Consider the following 21,324-nt stretch of genomic DNA (forward strand, 5'->3'; position numbering starts at 1 on the left):
CAAAATTAACGGAAAGCCTTTCACTCTGAGCTAAAGTAGCCTGTTTGAAATTTGTTTGAAACAAGAGTTTCATAAATCTATCATAAATCTAAAGAACAAATCTAATGTACTCTTTTCCTGAATTGGGCAGATGTTCAGAAGTCCATAAATACCGAACAAAATTACTTAGTGACCACTAACCGTCTTGGCTGGTACTCCAGGTTCCCCGTTAGTCAATGTCTTCTTGTCATCGGCAACGACACCTTTCGCTTCAGCGGGATTGACTGCTTCCTGTTTCTGTCCGATACCATCCTTCTTGGGCATTTCATTAATGACTGCGGGTTCCACATTTGCTGGTTCTTTTTTACTCTCTGGCTCCACCGGAATATTCTTTTCTGGCACAGCTGGAGCTGGCGGGTTGTCATTCTTTTCGGGTGCTACTGGAGCAGCCACCTCAACAACAGGGGGCTTTGCAACAATTTTCTCAGCGGCTGCTTGTTTAGCCATCTGTTCTGGAGCTTCAGGTAACACAGCTTTTACTTTATCCTCAGGTTCTACTACAGGCTGCTTCTCTTTGATAATATTTTCATTATTCTGAGCTGCGTTATTGATGACTGAATCTTTTGAGATGGCCGCTTTATCATCAACTTTGTCACTTTCGCCTTTCTTCACACTTTCGGGATCATGATTGTTACTTTCACCTGATTTGACCTCTGAGTGGCTGTCCTTTTGCACCGATTTAGCGCTTTGCTCATCTGATTCTGGCTTATTGAGCTCTTTTGCTTTATCTGATTTACCAGCAATGTTTCCGTCTTGCTTAGAATCTTTTTGCTGCTCAACCTTCTTGTCCTTTTCGGCTGACTCTCCGTCAGATTTTTTATCGGCTGCTTGCACATTTTGTTTACTATCAGCAGGCTGAGCACCGTCTTTATTTTCACCCGCTTTGTCACTTTGTTTATTTTCAGATTGTTGTTGATCACTAGGTTTCTTGGGTTGTCCTATCAGTTCAACCTTCTGTTTTTCTAGCTCCTCTTTTCGTTTTTTCAGCTCCTCCTCATCTTTGGCAAGTTTCTGCTCTTGAGCTGCGATCTGCTCTTCGATCAACTTTTTCTGCTTCAAGTAGTCCTCCTTGATGGCTTCATCTGAAAAAATACTCCGCAAAATTAAAAACATAGCCGGAAGATTGCCAGAAAATAGCCGCCGTTGACGCGCTTGATGTACATCGGGATTGAAACAGAAAAAGAAAAGAGACAAATTCTAAAACTATACTTAATTCAGCTTCTAAACTGAAAGCTACTAAACTTAATACCCGATATAAGCTAGCAACACTTTAATGAGCTTTGATAACCTAATTCTCAATGACTTAATGACCCGGCTTTATCGGTTTATCCCGTCTCTTTTGATTTTGCTCTTCTGAATTTGACCGTATTCACTAAATTGCGTAATTCAATGCATGAAAGAATTTAAAATCCATTCAGTTGAAACAGTGAGTGAAGTAACAAACATGAAAATCGTGAATTACGTAAAACAAAAAACGTGATCAAAAGGTAAAGCGAATTAAAAAGAGTGCGTAAATAAAAGCCGTTTGAGAGGCTGACGTCGGCTGTTAAAAAAACAAACCGACTATTGTCAGATGACTTGTTCTAGAACGACACGCGGGGGGATTCAATTTAGAGGTAGCTCAGAATTTTTTGGATGCAAAAACTCTGACCTCCTATGGGTTCGCAACCGCCACCTCCAGGATAGCAGTCAGACATCTCAACGACTTAGCTGCAACGGACTCAATACTCAACCACTAACAATCTCTTTTATAGTAGCAGCAAACTTTATATCCGAATGAGAGCAATTGAAATCACTAAAAATGAAGTGAAGCGTGAAAAAGTCACTTGAGAAGTCACTAAATGTTCTAGAACAAAAGCGGTCTAGAAAAAATTTTCCATAAAAAGACCACTACGTTACAGTAATTGCTTCAAACTTCCTTCGAAAGCAATAAAAATACTGGAGTCACAAAAGCCCGCTGATAGCAATCTCCCGGGATAAGCAAAAAATACGACCGATGTGGAGTCGTATTTAATTGGCCACTTTTTTGTTATAATCTCTTCGAGTCTTAGTTCAGATACACAACGGTTCCATACAAAAATTACCAAAATAGGTAGGAGCTTTATTAATACAATCTGCTGAGCACTAGTTGTTCCGACCCCTCCTGAGGGCGGTACTATATACTCAAATGGTTTTTTTTTGTTCAGACAATTTTGACTGATCGATATATTCATCGTAGAGTTGTGAGTGGTTTCATTAAAAAGCCCGTCCAGCGCAAAATATGGAATTAAAAATATATATTTTTTGAATTTCGTATTTTACAGGGCGTTATTGAGGTTTGAAGTTTTGTGAAAAATAGACGGATTTCCATTGTTTTCATTCACATTTTCCGGAATTTTGCCTTAAAATTTAGTCAATTTTGCTAAAAAATATAAATAATTGTTAACAATAGCAGTGTTAATTTTATTTTTAGCAACAAAAAAGTATTGTTGACAATTTTGATTTAATTTTTCTGGCTGAAATTTCGGCTAAACTTCAAAATTCAGCCTTTTTCAGCAAAAATCGCCCGAAATAAGCATTTTAGTCCACTTTGATTAAATTTGCCAAAAGTACACACCCCAAAAACAACAAAACGCAATCCTTGTAAACTACAAAGAGAGCCTATTTTATTTCCACTTCCATTGAGACTAGTATAGAATCAAAATTTTGCCGTTTTTGCTAACTTTACTCTATGATTATCAAAAACGCAGTATTTATTTTTGATCTTTTAACTAACAAATTATCTAGACCTAAAGCATTCGAAACAACTGAGTGTTCTAAAAAGACGAACAGCAATAGCGGGGTTGGTTTTGGTCCAATCTTGGACTGTTACAATCGAAAAATAATTCGGATTGTAATCAGTCGGACTTAAAATTCGAGCTTTATTATGTTAATTAAAGAACAGAACAATTCACATCAAAGCTCACTGTTGATAGGTTCAAATGGCTTCCTAAACAGTTTTAAATTCATGTATCAATTTTCTTTACTCGAAAAATTATGGTCGTTTTGACTTTTAAAACTATTTGCTTTTTAAACAAAACAATGGCTTATTGAACTTCGCCACTATTTTTCTTTTAAATTGGTCAACTTGTAGCTTAGTGTCATCAAGGAGAAATGCGTCTTCATCCAGTTGTTTTCTTTGGATTTTAATCTTTTTTACGGTTTCGATCGTTAAGTTATGGTTTTCTGGCTTTCATACTACCAGATTTCAATTTTTTTATTTTTAGGTATTGGCCCGTTTCTGTTTTTTTTTATCGTTTTGTCACATTATCACACTACTGACAGTGCACAAATTACATTATTGGCGTTCAAAATAGGGCACTACTGAACATTTAAGTCTTGAAAGGCATAGATTATGGTTTTAACGGCTTCGACAACCCTATCTCGAAGAATTTAATTAAATTTTTTTGTTTTAACTGTCGTTTTTAATGTGTCTTCTTAGTCGTATGAAATTATCTGGATAATTACATGTCTCATTGGCAACCCATGAAGGAATGAATGAGCTTTTATTCTGATTTGAGTAGCTAACTGAGGGCTTTCATGACTTTGAAAATAATTGTTTTAAAAAAAAACTTTAACGCTGTTTAACTTCGCATTTTTGTTCCTTTTTGTCTATTTGTTACTCAGTCGCGTCAACTACAGGTCACATATGACATTATTGGTGTCGAGGGAGGGTGCAAGTGTACAAAATCTAATGTTTTTATAAAGAATTCTTTAAGAATTTACTAGCTTCGGCACGGGTTTTTCGCACAAAGAGTAAACTAATTTTTGATTTTTGTCTACATTTAACGTTCTTTTTGTAGAGGTACGACAAATTCTGAATAATCAAATTCTGAAAAATTCTAAAGGTCTCAAGCGCTTCCTTCGGACGAAAAGACGAACCTATTTAGTTATTTCATTTTGTAGCTAAAGGCTTTCATGACTTTGAAAATAATTGTTTTCGAAAAAAAACAAAGTAGTTAATTAATTTTGCCTTTTTTCTCTTTTGGTCTAATTGTTACTTATTCTCATTAATGAGAAGGCCTACAACACTTTTGTGGCGTTCGAGGAATGCTCATTTTAACATATTTTGAGGGGCCAAATATGGCTTTAGGACTTCGACAGCGTTTTCTCGCAAGTTTCAATTGAATTTCTTTTGTTGTCTCTATTTGTTGTTCTTTTTGTAACCGCATAAAAAATAAGATCAATGACGGATCCAAATGCCCTCCTACAGAGATGTATGTGATCATAAATTTATTGGACGTTTTCAATTGCCATCTAATGGTTTTCCTTCCTTTGAAATTAATTGTTTTTAAAAATAGCCATTTTTTTTTCTTTGCTGTTTTTTTCTTTTTTGTCTGATTGTTACCGGGCCTTCTTATAGAGTGGTCCTATATGTTTTCTAGTGAAGTACAAGTTATTTTGTTTAGTTTCAGTTTTATCAGACGCTATTTTGAGCTTGTAAGTTTTTTTTAAAATGGACATAGTTTTGAATGTAATTAATATTTGTTGTTTGATTTTAATGTTCGTCTTTACTTGCTTTATTAATAATTACTGATCTCATCAATCTAAAGTCCGCATTTTTTGTTCCAATGACTTATTTGCATCGAAGGCGATCTTTGTTCATACACATTTTTTTTTGAAAAATACTTGAATTTTTGGGGTTTTCTATCTGTTCCTCATTTGATAGACATTTATGCCTAAAATTTGGATGAGCGGGGTCGGAACTTTATGCAAACGCACATTACCGAGCCTCCTTGTTGTTCTAACCTTTCAAATTGAATTTGGTTGTTAGCCTGTCTCTGCTTTTTTGTGGTTTCTGTTTAATCGCAGCGGAACAGCATTAGGCCACAGCGACTATTTGGTGCACTTAATCTCTATAATTCCAAAACACATGTTAATACATGTAAAAAGGGGCTTTACAATGCTAGGGAATAAAACAAAAGGACGATCTGCCGTTCGACCATTATTTTGTCGCATACTTTCACAAAATGTCAAATTAGGCCTATTCTGAAATCAAGCTTATGTTCTAAAGCGGAAGTTAGATTCCCCTTCCATCCACAATTAGTTAAACCAATTATCATTTGAGTATGTAATTCATGCAACGAATTTGAGCATTCAAAGCTATATTTCGTTGAGAGTTTGCAACTAATCATACTGCATAGACTCTTGAAATCAAACATTTACCAACAATGGGCCTAAAATATTGGCAATAAAAGTTTTACCTTCAAAATTGTGCACGGATAGTTCAACAAAACAACAGCAAAATCAAGCGAAGTAAATTGAACCATAAGAACATGGTAAAATAGTCCTTTCATTAAATTTAAGTTCAAACGCAAGAATTTTCAATTAACTTCTGTTAATTCAAAAATCTTTTCAATTAGAGCCAGAGAAAAAGTTACAAGGAAAAAATCACAATGGCTACATGTGCTTCCGATTGTGAAGTTGACGATATAGTCAATACGATATAGCGAAACCGATTTGGGGACGTTTGGGGAAAATTTAGTTCAAATGAGCCTTAGAATTGAAGCGTCACTTTTAGAAAATAAAGCTGAACAACAACTGTTGCCTATAAGCAAACTGTCAAACAATTAGTGCGAACTTACCAATTTTGAACATATCAGGGCGTCTCAGACTCTTCTCATATAGAATCTGAGTAACAGAGTCGGTACTACTAGAAGAAGTGGACAACACATTCAAAGTTCCCACAAACATGAGAATGAGACCACAGAACAGAATCAGCTTGGCTTTCTTCGGACCGGCCTTTGGGAGTACACGCATGTAGATGATGGATGGCACTATCATAGATATCAGCATCCCAGCAGTCGAACCAGTGAAAGCCAGAATCTTTTCAACTGCAACATAATAACTTTTTTCCAAGATGTCCTTTGTGAATCACATAAATTAGAGTATTGCTATAATTAAGGTGATGGTAAATCCAGTGGTATATAAAGCAGCCAACACTGCATTTTCGGCTTAGAATCAACGGAAGCATTAGTTCACACTATAAATATTTTGTTCGCGTCTAGTAAGCGCAAAATTTTTCGGCAGTAATAACAGTTGGCAGGTACCACATTTGGGGATTACAGAGACATGAAGAAGCTGTCCCTTCTAAAGATTTTCGCGCACAACATTTTTTACTGCCAGTAATTGATAATTTATAGAGCGCAATAATTAATTTTCCCTATAAATCAATAATGCAGCATTCGACAACTATTCTGCAACTAACAATTAAAATTAGTTTTGATATCTCGTTCAATAGTGGAAATCGAAAAAAATTCCCAGGAAATATTATCGTGTTGCCAGGTCACAACAAGCTTATTTACAGACTTAAATGATCAGACTTTTGGAATACGAAACTATAACTGTTACGAAACGGTCCTCAATTGCGCATGTTTTCAAAGCCAAAGAAAACGTTCCGGCCAAAAAAAATGATACAAAACTAAAAATTAAGCAAAGATTGACGACTTATAATTTAGAAGATAAAATTCACATTTGGAGTCATTTTAATATTTTGCTTCCAGACTAAGAAACAACATACCACATCCAAATGAAAATTCCATTACAAGATGAAGTTTTCTGCATATGCATTTGACTTGATAAACAACTTCAGTCCCATATCGAGTAGCAGTCCAAAATTAAAACAAAGCCGTTGGTACATTTTCAAAGTTTAGTCATAAAAATGCATACATATTTGAACGCTGGCCTATTTTAAACTGTGAACGCAAACTTGTACTCAAATTAAGTTTAATAATATATCACTGCGTTTTAAGCACAAGCGTAATCGATAATTTCGTTTACGTAAAACTTTTACACATACAATGAAGATAAAGCGTACCAATTGAGGGATACGACAGCCAAAATTGAAAAAAGTGATGCCAGATTTCAAAAAACTTCAAAACCAAATGCTTTGGGTAATGGGAAAACTGATCGCTCAATTTACTAATAAATACAAGTCGAAGTCCTTTTTAATTATCAGGAGACGGTCAAACCGATGCATCCAAAAGTTTCTCACTCCGTTTGGTTTAATTTATATCTTATACGATTTAAAGTACGATTTAAATCCCCTCGAAAAACTCAACTGATCATTGAACAGATATTTTCCATTTTCTGATATTCTGAAAATAGAAAATATTTTCCATTCTTGCAACTCAGTTTAAATAACCATCAGACACAAAACCAGTAAAGGAGCAGTGAAAGAGTGGCATGAAAAAGGATTAAAACCCAAAAAAGTGGTTCAAAAAGCCACTTATGATTAACAATTGCACTTAATTAGACAAAATTTTTACACCTCCATTTCGCGAACAACATTGGGCAGAGTATGAACAAAAAACAACGACTCAATAGGTTTCGATGACTTAGAAAAGGACCCTAGTTTGCAATAACTTAGAAAAGGCAGATTTTCTCAAACATGACAACAGCTTTACATTTTTTGAAAAACTTTCTGCATCCAGCGCAAATGGTTTGTAAACAACGTAGCCGGCAGATTACCGGAAAATGGCCGCGATAGCCGCTTGTGGCCTTCAATGGAATTGAAACAACTAAAGAAATAAGATAGACAGATCGACCACCAGTCCTTTAAGAGACCACCAGACTTTTTGGGTAAGATTTGGACTGTGATTTTTATGAGACACATACGCTCTATAAGAAAAACCCAGGAAGAGCTTTTTCACAATTAATATTCGAATTCAAAAACTCGTGACTCTAATACTCAAGAATTAGGGCATATACGTTTGGCACAAGTTAGATGCACACTATTGATCTTTACCAAGTAAATGATCATAAAATTCATGAAGTGAGTTCAGAAGTCATTATTTTGAGTGATGTAAGTCACGAAATTGACCAAAAAGCAGAACAGATGACGCACGCACACAAAAATTAACGGCAAAGCAGTAGAAGTCTCTGAAATTGAAAAAGTTAATGGTCGCAGCCATCATCGATGGGGACGACGAATTAAAAAAAAAAAAGCAGGACAAGTCCCGAAATACAATCCAAAGAACTGCATGAAAACCAGACAATGTAAATGACCAGCAGATCAATTGAACAATCCCTGCCAAAAAGACAAAATCTCAAAAGTTGAGAAGCCAAAAGAATCAAACAAACTTAACAAAAAAATTATCATTGCTAAAACTCTTGAAGAACCTGAAGGCCATATATGACACAATTCAATATACTCATTAACTAACGCACAAGCTTTTAAAGCGTTTCATTATCACTAGAAATTATGCAGTAGCATACTTGCAAACCTAATATGAGGGTTCCCCGGCCAGTGAGGAAAAACAAATAAAATTCAGAAATTTTTGAAAAATTGCACTTTTTTTAAATCGCTAAAAATTGTAATAAAAAATCTTGAAACACATTCCCCATCACCATTAGAAACTATGCAGTAATTTTCTATCAAAACCTAGAGGAGACTCCTTGGCCGTTGAGTTTAGAGAAACCTAATAATTGACAAAAGTTTCAAAAACTTGAAAAAACAGCAAGTTTTACCAAAAAATTGCTAAAATTTGTGATATTAAATTGTTGAAAACCATTCCGTTGCCAATAAAAATTTTTCAGTAACATATTATCAAACCCTAGATGCAGTTTCTTGGCCTGTGGGACTGGAAATACTCAAAGACATTAAATGTCAGAAAATGAAAAAAAAAGTGAAAGTTTTATAAAAACAAGCTAAATTCGTGCTCTTAAGATGTTGACAACCATTTCATTACCACTAGAAACTATGCAATAACCTTTTATTAAACCCAAGAGGAGGTTTGTTGACACCCAGACTGAAAAATGACAAAAATGTTCAAAAAAACTTTAAAATTGTAAAAAATTAATAGAAATTTGCGTGTTATGTTTGGAGTACCAAAACATATAGCTCTTAAAATGACCATAAAAAGTATTAACGTCCTGCAAAAGACCTTTATAAACTTTAACCGGCCTCAATTTTAGATTGATCCAACAAAAAACTTGAAAAACGACGAAAAACTGCAACATTTTGGGCTCAAAAACTCCTAAAATGACCTTTTAACCACAAATTACGGCTTTCCCACTAGCTGCACCACTCTAAGCACTTGAAGGACTACTAAACTCAGCTAAGGGCCGCTGATGAAACTTGATGCAAGCTGAGCCTTACCTGTTTATCCCGTTTTGAAAGCTAAAAGTCATGTGTCAAAAACGTGTGAAAATATCTTACAAAAGTAAAAAAAGACAGCACCAATACAATCCAAGTCTTCGATTGTAAAAAACCAAGATGTCCCCAATAATAGCCGCTATCGCTTCGTTTGTTCTTTTAAAAAAGACATTGAAACTTCGATACTAAATGTTGCTTTGATGTAAACGAAAATGTGATTTACATCATATCTTCAGACGAAACGGTACAATTTATGAAATCTGAAACTGTAAGTAGAATTTTATTTCGACCAATCCCAATTGAGAAAATTTAGAGGCTGTTTTCTGAGTCTCTTATTTGCCCGCAAAAAAATCTCGACCAAATTTTAAAATGCTTTAAAATAGGATGTGCAGAACATAAAAATACAACATAAGTTGCGTTAAGCGGAAAGAAAGAATATTTATTGGGTAACTAATATCACATTCAGTTTTGATAGATTCACATTAAGTCCCACGGACCGTCATAGCATGCCAATGGACTGCGAGGCATGGACACATGTGGTATAATTTAGCATCTACAATAATTAGAAGGTCGAATTTCAGTTAATTGAATGCATAAAATGAACGCGTAAAAAATGAAGCCAGAAGTCAAATCATCCAAGCAAGAAAATGTTGTGGAACAAATATAAAACGACAGAAGCAGCTCGAACCGTTGTTGGAGCTTCCCAAAAAATCTCAAACACTTTGAAAACAAACGATGACTACGGATCAGTAATAGCATACAACATGGCACCAATGGCATTACACATATTCAATTGAACAGAATTTTTTGTTTTAAAACAACGATCGTCAGTCTGACCAGTACATTAACTGACGCAAAATTTAACAATGTCGCAAAGAGAATAATCTCAGCATTTATATCACTTTAACGATCAAAAACTTCGAGAGAAAATTTCCCGGTCATTAAAAAGCATCCAAAAAGATCAGCAGAACCAAGGCTTTCAATAAAAACATAGCCGACAGATTACCAGAAAATAGCCGCGATAGACGCTTGAGGCCTACCATGAATTGAAACAACTAAAGAAATAAGATTGACAGATCGACCACCAGCTTTTAAATAGACCATTAGACTTTTTGGGTTAGATTCCGACTGTCATTTTTATGAGACACATTTGCTCTACAAGGAAAAAGCCCTAATGGAGCTTTTTCAAAATTAATATTCGATATTAAAACTCAAGACTCTATTACTCAGGAATTAGGGCATATAAGTTTGGCACTACTTAGATGCACACTATTGACTTCAAACAGTAAATGTTCATAAAATTGAAAGTTCCATGAGTGAGTTCAGAAATCATTTTTTGAGTGAGGTAAGTCACGCAATTGACCTAATGAAGTCACGCACACAAAAAAAACATAGCAGGACAAGTTCTGAAATACAATCTAAAGAATTTAATGAATAACTTAGTACTGAAGTCATTGAAAAAGTCAATTCCAAGAAGTCAGGGTAAGACGAAACAAAAATCTGTTAGACGAAGTAAAAAAACATAGCAGGACAAGTCCTGACGAAAAATTCAAAAAATTTTGATTGACTAAACAAAAAAAAACTAGACATAGAACGGACTATAAGTGAATTCAAAAAACCATTTCTAAAAGAAAATCAAGACAAAAAAGCAGAAAAACAGAAAATCAATGTCAAAATGCTAGCGAAAACAAAAAAATAACGAGAAATGTAAACTTGATTCTGACAAAAAAAACTAGACCTAGAATGAACTATGAATGGATTGGAAAACTTTATTAGAAAAAATCCGATCCATAAAAATGAAAAAAAAACAGTAAAAACCAAAGTAAAATTGCTGCATGTGAACAAAAACCATTAGCGAGAAAAGAAATTTGGTTCGAACGAAAAACTAGATCTAGAATGAACTATGAATAAACTGGAGAAAAAATTCACGGCGCAAAATCACTCGCTTTTTCGCTCCATTTCCTGTTTCGGCGTGACCAAAATCACTACTCCAATTTGACTTCAAAAATCATGAAAATGTGTGAACAGACTTTAAAAAAAGAGAGCGCCCCAATACAATTCGAATTGTAAAAATTAGGAGCGCTATAATAGCCGCCTGGAATTGCTGGGGCGGCTATTAATAAATCTGAAAATTATAGAAAAATTCTGCTGCTAAATCTTACGAGGGCAATATATTTTGTGCTCAGGAAATTTTTCCCATTAAATTAATTTGAACAGCCAAAACAGGTAAACAAAATCTGGAAAAAAACACGAAAAAGCTGATCATGAAAATATTTACAATAACCACTTTCGAAAATTTAGATATCCCAAATTGATTCTGCAACCCTGAAGAAACATTAGGGAAGCTGATAGCTGGTATCATACTTGGAAACTGAAAGCAAAAACTCTTTGAATCAAATGGTCCGAAGCAGAAATAAATTATGAGATGTAAAACCAAAAACAAAAATTTCTCGTTTTTCCAATCGCAGCATTTAAAAAATATTAATGATAGTTCATTCTTCCCCTTTGTAGCGGGTATCTTTGACAGAAAGATCAAACTATTGTAATAATTAAGATAATCAGGAAAAATAATGGAGAGAAATTGAAACTCAAACGCAAAAACAAATCAATTCCTGCCAAAATTGTCCCAAAAAATGCATCCGATAAAAAACTGCCTTTTTAAATAGTGTTTCCGGAAGCTTCGTCCCAGTGCTTCATGTGAAATGAAAAGAACAGTAAAACAGAAAACAAAAGAGCTTAAACTTCTTTCACAACTTTTTAAATATAAACCAATTAAATCTCAAAGAAAACCGCCCAAATAGGATGTCATGTACAAATTTTATGGAAGCATAACACCTCACGTATAATTTAAGGAATGCGGCGTAAAAGTTAATAAAAGACTAATGCTAATTCCAGTGATTTAAACTGATGTGTTCTAAGATCCAAAAAGCTAGAAATTTACAGAATTTGAGAAAAAGCTCTTTTTCCTTGATATAATTATAAGACATTGAAAACATCTTAATATTAACTCAATAGACAAAACTTTAACTTTGATCGACAAAGATTTCAACGAAAAACCGGGCTAAAATTGAAAAAAAAACTGACTAAGACTTGAAAAAAAAATGAGCCTAACGAACACGACAAAGGTTTAAAACGGCTAGCTATTATAGGTATCATAATCAAAAAAACTATTCAAAGTCAAAAAGTTATCCACTCAACGTAGCGCATGAAGAACTCGCTCAGTAAAAAATTATCTGACACGGCAATTCTATTCACTTTTGCTTGAAAGTCAAAATTCCACCTGGACACTGCATTTGGCCAAAAAAAGCCGGAACAACTCGAATAATCAGACTTCAAAACATCTACCAGCAAACAAAACCATTTTTGTGTCTGCAAACATCTATTTTCACACCAAAACTATAAAATATTTGCTTAAAATTTGAACTATGTCGTAACAAGCAAAATCTTAGCATTGACATCATTGAAGCAATAACATCATTCAGAAATCATACGAGAATAATACACAGAATTCAATCTTCCGAGAGTTATTTAAGCAAGTAGTAAAAGAAGAAAATCCCGTTGAAATCTTTAGATCACAAAACATAGCTGGCAGATTGCTATCGCTTCGTGGATCTGCTTTCCTTCATTTAGAGTGACACATCCACTTGACCTTATCTCTTTGAATTAAAGTAAACAAAAGTTAATTTCAAATAGAGGAAATCATTTTTGAGAGTGAGGTAAGTCAAGTGTGACCAAAATTTTGATCACGCGAATGAACAAAAAACTCGCTCCAATAAGAACGAAAAACAACGTCACGCACGCACTTCAGTTGAAATTGCATGAACGAATGGACAAAAAGTGGTTGTGACGTCATATGGTCGTAACAAAAATTTTGACAAAACAAAAAAACATAGCAGGACAAGTCCTGACTTACAATTCAGAACATTTTCATTGGCTAAACAGAAAACTAGACCTAGAACGGACTATGAATGGATTGGAAAAACCATTTAGAAAAAAATCCGATCCAAAAAATCAAAAAAACAGTAAAAATCAAAGTAAAATTGACGCATGTGAACAAAAAACCACTAGCGAGAAAGCGAAATTTTGTTCGAACACCGTTTTCTCACTCTACTTCAAATTTAGAGCAAAAAAATTTCACACCACATAACCATTCGCTTTTCTGTTTCGGCGTGACCAAAATCACTACTCTAATTTGACTTCAAAAATCATGAAAATGTGTGAACAGATCTTTAAAAAAAAGACAGCGCACCAATACAATTCAAATTCTTTAAATTGTGAAAAAATCAAGAGAAGGCCAATAATAGTCCCAGCTATTGTTGTGCGGCTAATAAAAACGGATTATTGAAACAATAAATGTTTTCGTTGAAAAATAGCTAAAACTCATAAAGATGGAGTGAAACTGAAATCCAACTTTCTGGGTTAATAATTGCCATGGAGTAACCAGTTTCAAAAATTCAAAATATGGCCAGTAATGGTGCAACCTAAAGACAAATTGGGAGCTCATAAGGCATATAACATTGAGAAACTGAACTTAATCTAACAGAAGCTGAAAAAAAATAATCTGAAGAACCAGTAAACATTCCATTTTGGCGTCAGAGCATCTGAAAACGTAGTGGATAGTTCTCCCATGTTGGAGATGTCGTTGCCATAAATAAATTAAACTTATTGCGAAAAATATATTGGGGAAAAATCAAACGAAACGGATGAATGAGATTAATACTTGAATGCAAAAATAGTTTATTAACAAAACCGCGATCCAGGAAAACTCGCAGTATATTTTAATTCTCATCGGAACCTTATCAAGACATAACCAAAAAAAGACCATCGATTAGGCTAAAAATCTGAGTAGATATTGGCGAGGAAACGAGAACAAATGCCGGAATGTGGAGGTTTTAGATTAAAAAAAAAGGATCAAAGAGGAGTTCCATAAATTGAAAATTCGAGGCATCAAAGTCCTCTGACAAAAATAAAAAATTGTGGGAACTCAACGAATTTTCTGTGAATTTCAATCATTTAACGTCAAAATTAATGGATTATCAATAACAATGAATTTTTAATCCTTGGTAGTGTATAGTAAGCCTTATTCCAGTAAACCAAACAAAACAAATTAGAATAATTGAACACTTTTTTAAAAGAAAAACTCTTCTTGAAAACAGAGGCTTTCAACGCATAGAGTTAAATTGTCGTTGCAATATACTTCGATTCAAAAATGTCCGCCCAAGTATCTCACAAATAAAATTAAAAAGACCAACACAAAAATCGAGAAATATGGGACCAATTTTGCAACTGAAAACGCATTATTAGGCTCTGAAAACAGAGTAATATCAGGACATCGTGATGTAGCGTCTGGCAAAAAATATTTGTGCAAAAAGCAACACAGCCGACAAATAGCCGCCGTTGACCCGCTTGACGCACATTGAGATTGAGCCAGAAAAAGAAAAATTAAGAGATAGAAATTGACAGGATTTTTTCAAGTGTCAAATTGATCTTATTTGGTGAGTGAATTCTGCATATTCGATTAGATTCCAAAATTACACTTAATTCAGCTTCTAATCTGAAGGCTATTAAGCATAATAACAACACCAGCTAGGAATCGCTTTCATGAATTTCGATAACCTAATGCACTTTGACTCAATGACCGGGCTTAATCGGTTTATCCCGTTCTTTTGATTTTGCGCTTTTGACATTGACCGTAGTCACTGCCTTACGTAATTTAAAATCCATACAGTTGAAACAGTGAGTGAAATAAGTCAGAAGTCAAGCGTGAAAGTCGTGACATATGTAAAACGAATTAAAAAAGTAGTAGTAGTAGTAGTATAAGACTTCAATTACCTTCTGAGGGTATAAACAAGGATGATGATACAAATGGTATAACAAAGATAAAAATGATATAAATTATGTAACAGCTAGAAAAACATTAATTAAACAGAGAGTCATGCTATACAGAAACTACATCTACACCTAAGGTACCACGTGCAAGATAAGTCAAAATCATATTTATCATTTCTCATTGCCATTAGATTTCGAGTTGCGGTTTTGGATTTGCAAGTATCCTTGAAAAAATTGATGCTGACATTAAGTAAATCCGCGGCGTCATTTATAATACGTTCAACTCTGAAGAAAAACGATTTTTCGGTACATCTTTTCTTAGCTCGTGTGAGCGCCAGACGTTCACGATCAAGTGTTCGTAGGTTTAAATCCTTTGAGTCCAAGTTGAAAAATTTGTCAAAAGATATGCAATTTTCGTTGTTTAAGATTGCCGTAAAAACACGTATGTCACGCTCGATGAGTTGATAGCATATTGGCAGACAGTTGGATAATTTTAGCAGGGAGGAGTAGTCATTGTAACCAAAGCACCAACGCAGGCCATGGATATTGAGCTGTTCTAACTTCCGTAGATCAGAAATTTCAGGAAACCAAGCAGGGTATCCATATAGAAGAACCGATAAAACACATGCCTTGAATAAATTGAATTTAACTCCAGATGGGAGGTTGAACGGAACACTGTGCTTCAAGTAATTGAACGATCGACGAGCTTTTACTATTTTTGTTTGAATATGAAGACTCCATTTCAACGTTTTGGATACCTCAATTCCCAGATCCGTAATATTATCAAACGAAGGAATCTCGACATCACCAAGAAGTATATTATCCAATGACATTCTACTAATATGTAAATAACCGCTTTTAGCTGAATTAAAAGACAAATATTTACAATAAGCCCATAACCGCAACGAGCATAGATCATTTTGAGCACTATTAAAGCAGAATTCGCCATGGCAGATCAATTTCGTGTCATCAGCGTAGCAGAAAACTTTTGATACTTCGGGTACGTCAATCATATCATCAAGAAAATTTAAAAAGGAAAGCGGTCCCAACACGCTTCCCTGAGAAACACCACTAGTAACTGGGAGGCTCTCTGATAAAACACCATCTAATTTAACACATTGACGTCTAGATGATAAATAAGAATTAATAAGTTTTACAAAATTTTCGTCAAAACCAAATTGAATAATTTTCGAAAGCAGCGTGGAGTGGTCCACAGAATCAAAAGCTTTGCTGAAATCTAAATAAACAACAACTTGTTCCACGTTTCCGTCAAAATTCAGATATAACTCATGCAGAAATGTGAGCAATTGCGTAACTGTAGACTGTTTTGCACGAAATCCATGTTGTCTAGGATTCAGCCGATCTTTAATCTTTGGATAAATAAACAAATAGAATTTTCTCTAAAACTAAAGATAACCTCGGGAGTATTGAGATAGGCCGATAATTTTCAACGTCCGCTCGAGGTCCTTTTTTGTGAATAGGGGTAACATAGGCACATTTCCAATTCTCGGGCCAAAATTGTGAATTAATAATATATGTGAAAACAAGATGGACGAATGGTGCTAATGTATGTGCCGCTTTACTTAAAACAGTCGGCGGTATACCATCAAAAGCAGGAGTCGCGCTACTGGGGACCCTTAAAAGATAATTTTGAATTTCGTCAAGGCTGAACTGAACATCAGATAACTTGATCTCATTGCCGCACACAAGGTCATTCAATCGTATTTCAGTTTTCGGTTGAAAAACTGATTGAAAAAATTTGTTGAAAAGATTTGCTTTCACAGCCTTCAAAAGACACCTCGTTTTTGTAGAACATTTGTTTAGGGAAGAAACTTCTACCATTTAAACTTTTCAACATAGCAAACGCTTCATTTGTATTAAACCTCTGTACACTGTTCAACAAGACCTGCTTGTCCATGTCAATAAGAATCATTAGCTCCTTTTCGAGGCATTCAACTGTATTTTTCTGATGTTTTCGAGCTGTATTTAGTTTATTTAAACAATGCATTGTCTGCGATGAATAATAGAATGGAGCTTCGAAGCGTTTTCTCCGTTTTCTGTTAAGACTTTGATTGAGAGCGCAAAATACTTTACGATAGAACGTTGATAGGAAATCAGGATTCAAGTTGTGGCATTCCTGAGCGAAAGATCGTGAGAGTGTTAGATGCGAGGAAAATTTAGCCTCGTTAAAAGAACTGATCGTATAAGCGTGCCCACTTGCATATTGGTAATCTAGGTCAACATTTGTTAAAAGAATAGGATAATGATCTGAGCACAATCGCTCTACAATATTGAAGTCCCATTTGTCGGGATGGGAGCAAAAAATTAGATCCAAAATACTTCCAAGCTTATGAGTAGGCAAATCAATAATTTGTGTAAGCAATAAATCGTTGCATAAATCGATAGAATGCTCTGAACGTTAAGAAGGAGGATCGAAATTTGAGAGGAGCATTTGGTCTGTAGTCAATTCTGTTGTTGTACACGACCACGACGAATTTTGTATATGTTTGCAGGATTTTGACTTTCAAGTTGACGTTTCTGCAATCGCAAACTGTACTGCTGTACTCTCTCAGCTTTAGTTAAGTCTGGTGACACAATCCCTCAATGCTACTGACTTACGCAGAAACTGATTTCGTTTTATCATTTCTTTAAACTTGAGAAGCAATAACTGATTTCCTGTATCACGCTGTGGTTTTCCAATCCATTTACATTGAACATCAGATGACACGAGAGATACATCAATTTGATTTGCAATTTTTTCAACAATATCGTAGCCAGTACAGTTCTCAGATGGCTTTGTCCCTTTTACGACTAAATTTAATCCTTTTGCATCTTTACGTGATTGCTCTTGCTGAATTTCAGCAAACAGTGTTGCTCGAGTCTGCTGCTCATTTTTCAAGGAAATGCGTTCTCCTTTAAAAACCAAAAGGAGAGCGCCTAAATTATAGCCGTTGAGAGGATGACGCCGGCTATTAAAAACCAACATTAATTAAAAACAAAACCGGCAGAATGCCAGAAAATAGCCGCCGTTGATTCACATAACCGCGATTGGGATTGAAAGAAGAGAAAAAAAATAACAAAAATAAAAAAAATGATTTTTGTAGAAAAACAATTTTAAAGTGCAAACTATTTTGATGCCATTTAGTAGTTTGACATTCGCCTGTTTCATAGTGAGACGATACAAGAGCTAGTAACAATACCAATAAGCATCAGAGATGGTAACTAAGACCTATAAGAATCAAGTTCGAGTAACACGCATCAAAAACTGGGCTCTATGGGTTTACCCCGTTTCTATTTCTGATTTCGTTTTTTGAAACTGATTCTGTTTATTTTGAACTGCTTTGCTGAGCAACTGCTGTCTAAAAAACTATTAGCACAATGAGAGAAGAATGAAACTAGCCAAGAGGAGTCAGAAAGATTTCACGCAATATGTTGAACAAGCTGTGAACTAAGGTAAAGCGAAAAATTTTTATTCGACGAAAAAAATAGGAGCGCTATAATAGCCGGCTGAGAAGCTGAGGTGGCTATTAACAGAACATACCCGGCAGATTGCCGAAAAATAGCCGCCGTTGATTCCAATAAGCATGATTGGGATTGAAAGAATAGAAGATATTGAAAAAAAAAAGATTTTTGTACAAAAACATTTTTTAAGTCCGATTTATTTTGATGGCATTTCGTAGTTGAACATAACGTACTTCTGTTTCTTAGAGAGGCTACAGGGTCTACTATCAATACCAGTAAGCATTAGAGATGGTAACTAAGACTTATAGGAACGATGTCCAAATAGCGGGCATCTAAATTGGGCTTTATGTGTTTATCCCGTTTCTACTTCTGACTTCAATTTTTTATACTGACTCTGTTCATTTTGAATTGCTTTGCTGAGCAACTGATATTCAAAATCACATTTAGCAGAATGAGAGAAGAGAGAAACTAGCCTAGAGAAGTCAAAAAGATATCACGCAAAATGTTGAAAAAGCAGCAAAATGAGGTAAAGCGATACATTTTTTTATTCGACAAAGTAAAAAAAAATAGGAGCGCTATAATAGCCAGCTGAGAAGATGAGGGCGGCTATTAATAACGAAATGGTCGAAAAACGGCTAAAAACGAGCTATGAGCAGTTCTCTCAGAACACTTTTCAAAGTCAAAAAGTCATTCACTCAACAAAAGCGCATGAGTAAAAAAACTCTCGCGAAGCAAAAAGATCCTACACGGCTATTTTAATCAGTTACGCTTTCAGGTCAAAAACACCGCCTAAACAAACAGTACTTCAGGTAAAAAAAAACTCAAGATAACCAATACTCCTCATGCAAAAACCTCATGAGAACCACTACTTTTTTGCGAGTCGTAGAAAAACAAGATCATCGCAAAATAGCTACGCTCAGCGTACAGCTTCGCAGCCGTGAACCAGTAAAACTTTACACAAGATTCACTCAAAACTCACCATGTGGAATCAGAATCCCAGTTGTAAGTGTAAAGGCCACAATGAAAAATGTCATCTTCATGAATCTGCTGCTTGGAATATGAACACCACCTTGACTTCCACCATCAGTTGAAGAAGAGATTCTTCGGGTATTGTTGTTCGGATCCCGACCCGAGTTTGAGTACTCGTCTGACGAAGTGCTCTCGATTTCGCTTTCGTACCTGTAGTTTGAGATCGGTACTACTTTGCTTCGCTTTTGGCTCGATGGCTAAAATTAGAACATATCATTTCACTAATATAACAAACTCACTTGCTATTACAGAATTAAAGAAGAATTAATGAATATTACACTAAAAAGACTTTAAATTAGTGACAGAGGAGTTTTACTAATTTCATGAACGTGTTCGTATTCAACTCAGCAATGAAAAAAGTGATAAGCATTAAGAAGACGGTTCTTATTTTTCACGGTGTTCAAAGGTGCCGAAACTTTTCACGATAGAAAGGTCAAAAAATTATTCAATGACTTCTTATTGATACGAACGACAATGAAGGGACAGTTACTTTATTCACTGATCCCCACATGTACCCGAAGGAGCACAAGTTCTTATGTTACCATTTGTACTAACATGAGCAAGATTCTGGAATAGCAGAGTTTCGAGACTGCTTCTGAGAGGATAGACTACGAGAGGGAATGAGAAGAGAATTGAGAATGCGAAGGAGAGTTTGAAGAAGTCAGTAAGGGCACTCTGGTTGAAGTTGTGCAACATGTCACCCAAAGCACTCTCCCCAAACATAAGGTAGCCAAACACACCCACCTACAACACACGCAGTGGTCACTCGATTAACTCTCTATCTACCAACAATATTAAATTGTCATTTTAAAAATACTTTAGAACAAAAATAAATAGATGAAGGTATCATTATGAATACAGCAAGATTATGAATCAAGAGAGACATTTTCATATTCCACTTCAAACAAATATAGCTAAATACTCGAAAGTTAAACTGTTACGGTATTCAGAAAAATGACAGTAATACAAAGAGAGTAACACATAGCAGCTATAATGAGAGTATTCTGTTTCGGCCCTCCAGCTTAGTGGGCATACAACTTTTACACCCCCAGTCGCACGTGCTATTTTTACATAGTAATATGCAATAAAACAACACCTAATTAATAGCCGCCATCAGCCTCTCGAAGGCTATTATTTAGGAGCTTTCATTTTTTTTACAATTCAAAGAATTTAAATTGTATTGGGGCGCTGCCTTTTTTTCGACTCGAAGAGGAATATTGGAGAAGAATGTGCTATATAACAACACTTAAATTGTAATGATGGGCATAAAAACACTGATGGGCCAAACAGAAGAGGTTCCAATTTTTTTTCGAGGGCAGAAATGTCAACAAACGCGCAAGCATTGAGAAACAATAAAAACCATATTAATAACAAGAACATCCATCTTAACGGGCTACTACCCGAGTGCGAGGCAGAAATAAATAAATGCCGAAGCTAACCCTAGTCAATACCGGATGGTTATCTTGCAGGAATCTGTCAGATTCTGACAGATTGAGGTGATGGAGGGTCATCTTCCAAAATCCAACAGAAAAATAATCTTGTAAGATTCTTCCATAAAACGGTTTATCTGGCCAAATCTGTCAGAAGAATGGCTATCTTATAAGATTCTTGCGGAAAAATGGTTATTTTGCAAGATTCTGATAAGAAAAGCGTTCGTTCCGATTGAGCTGCATTTCAATTGTTTAATAATATCTAATCTGCTCAAATTATTACTTCAGAAATTTATTTCCAGTATAGTTGTCTCCTCGATTCTATAAAAGATAACAAAAATTTTGGAAAACTAAACGTTGCTTGATAAAAAAGTTCCTTGATAAGATGCTTTACTGAGTTAATTTTACAAAATTTTTATT

The 21,324-nt window shown here is 35.0% G+C and overlaps 1 protein-coding gene across 2 annotated transcripts in view; it reads right to left on the reverse strand.

Moving 5' to 3' along the window:
* Window positions 1-21,324, reverse strand: part of LOC142345669 (uncharacterized) — a 710,383-nt gene that overhangs the window by 9,786 nt on the left and 679,273 nt on the right. For both annotated transcript variants that reach the window (XM_075397884.1, XM_075397883.1), the window contains 4 exons: window positions 20,030-20,218; window positions 19,425-19,671; window positions 5,643-5,891; window positions 181-1,121 (listed from right to left, as the gene is read on the reverse strand). In XM_075397884.1, the coding sequence (XP_075253999.1) occupies window positions 181-1,121; window positions 5,643-5,891; window positions 19,425-19,671; window positions 20,030-20,218 (1,626 nt within the window). The remainder of the gene's footprint in view (window positions 1-180; window positions 1,122-5,642; window positions 5,892-19,424; window positions 19,672-20,029; window positions 20,219-21,324) is intronic.

Source organism: Convolutriloba macropyga, chromosome 9 (assembly GCF_964194025.1).
Source record: "Convolutriloba macropyga chromosome 9, txConMacr16.3, whole genome shotgun sequence".
Taxonomy (NCBI): Eukaryota; Metazoa; Xenacoelomorpha; order Acoela; family Convolutidae; genus Convolutriloba; species Convolutriloba macropyga.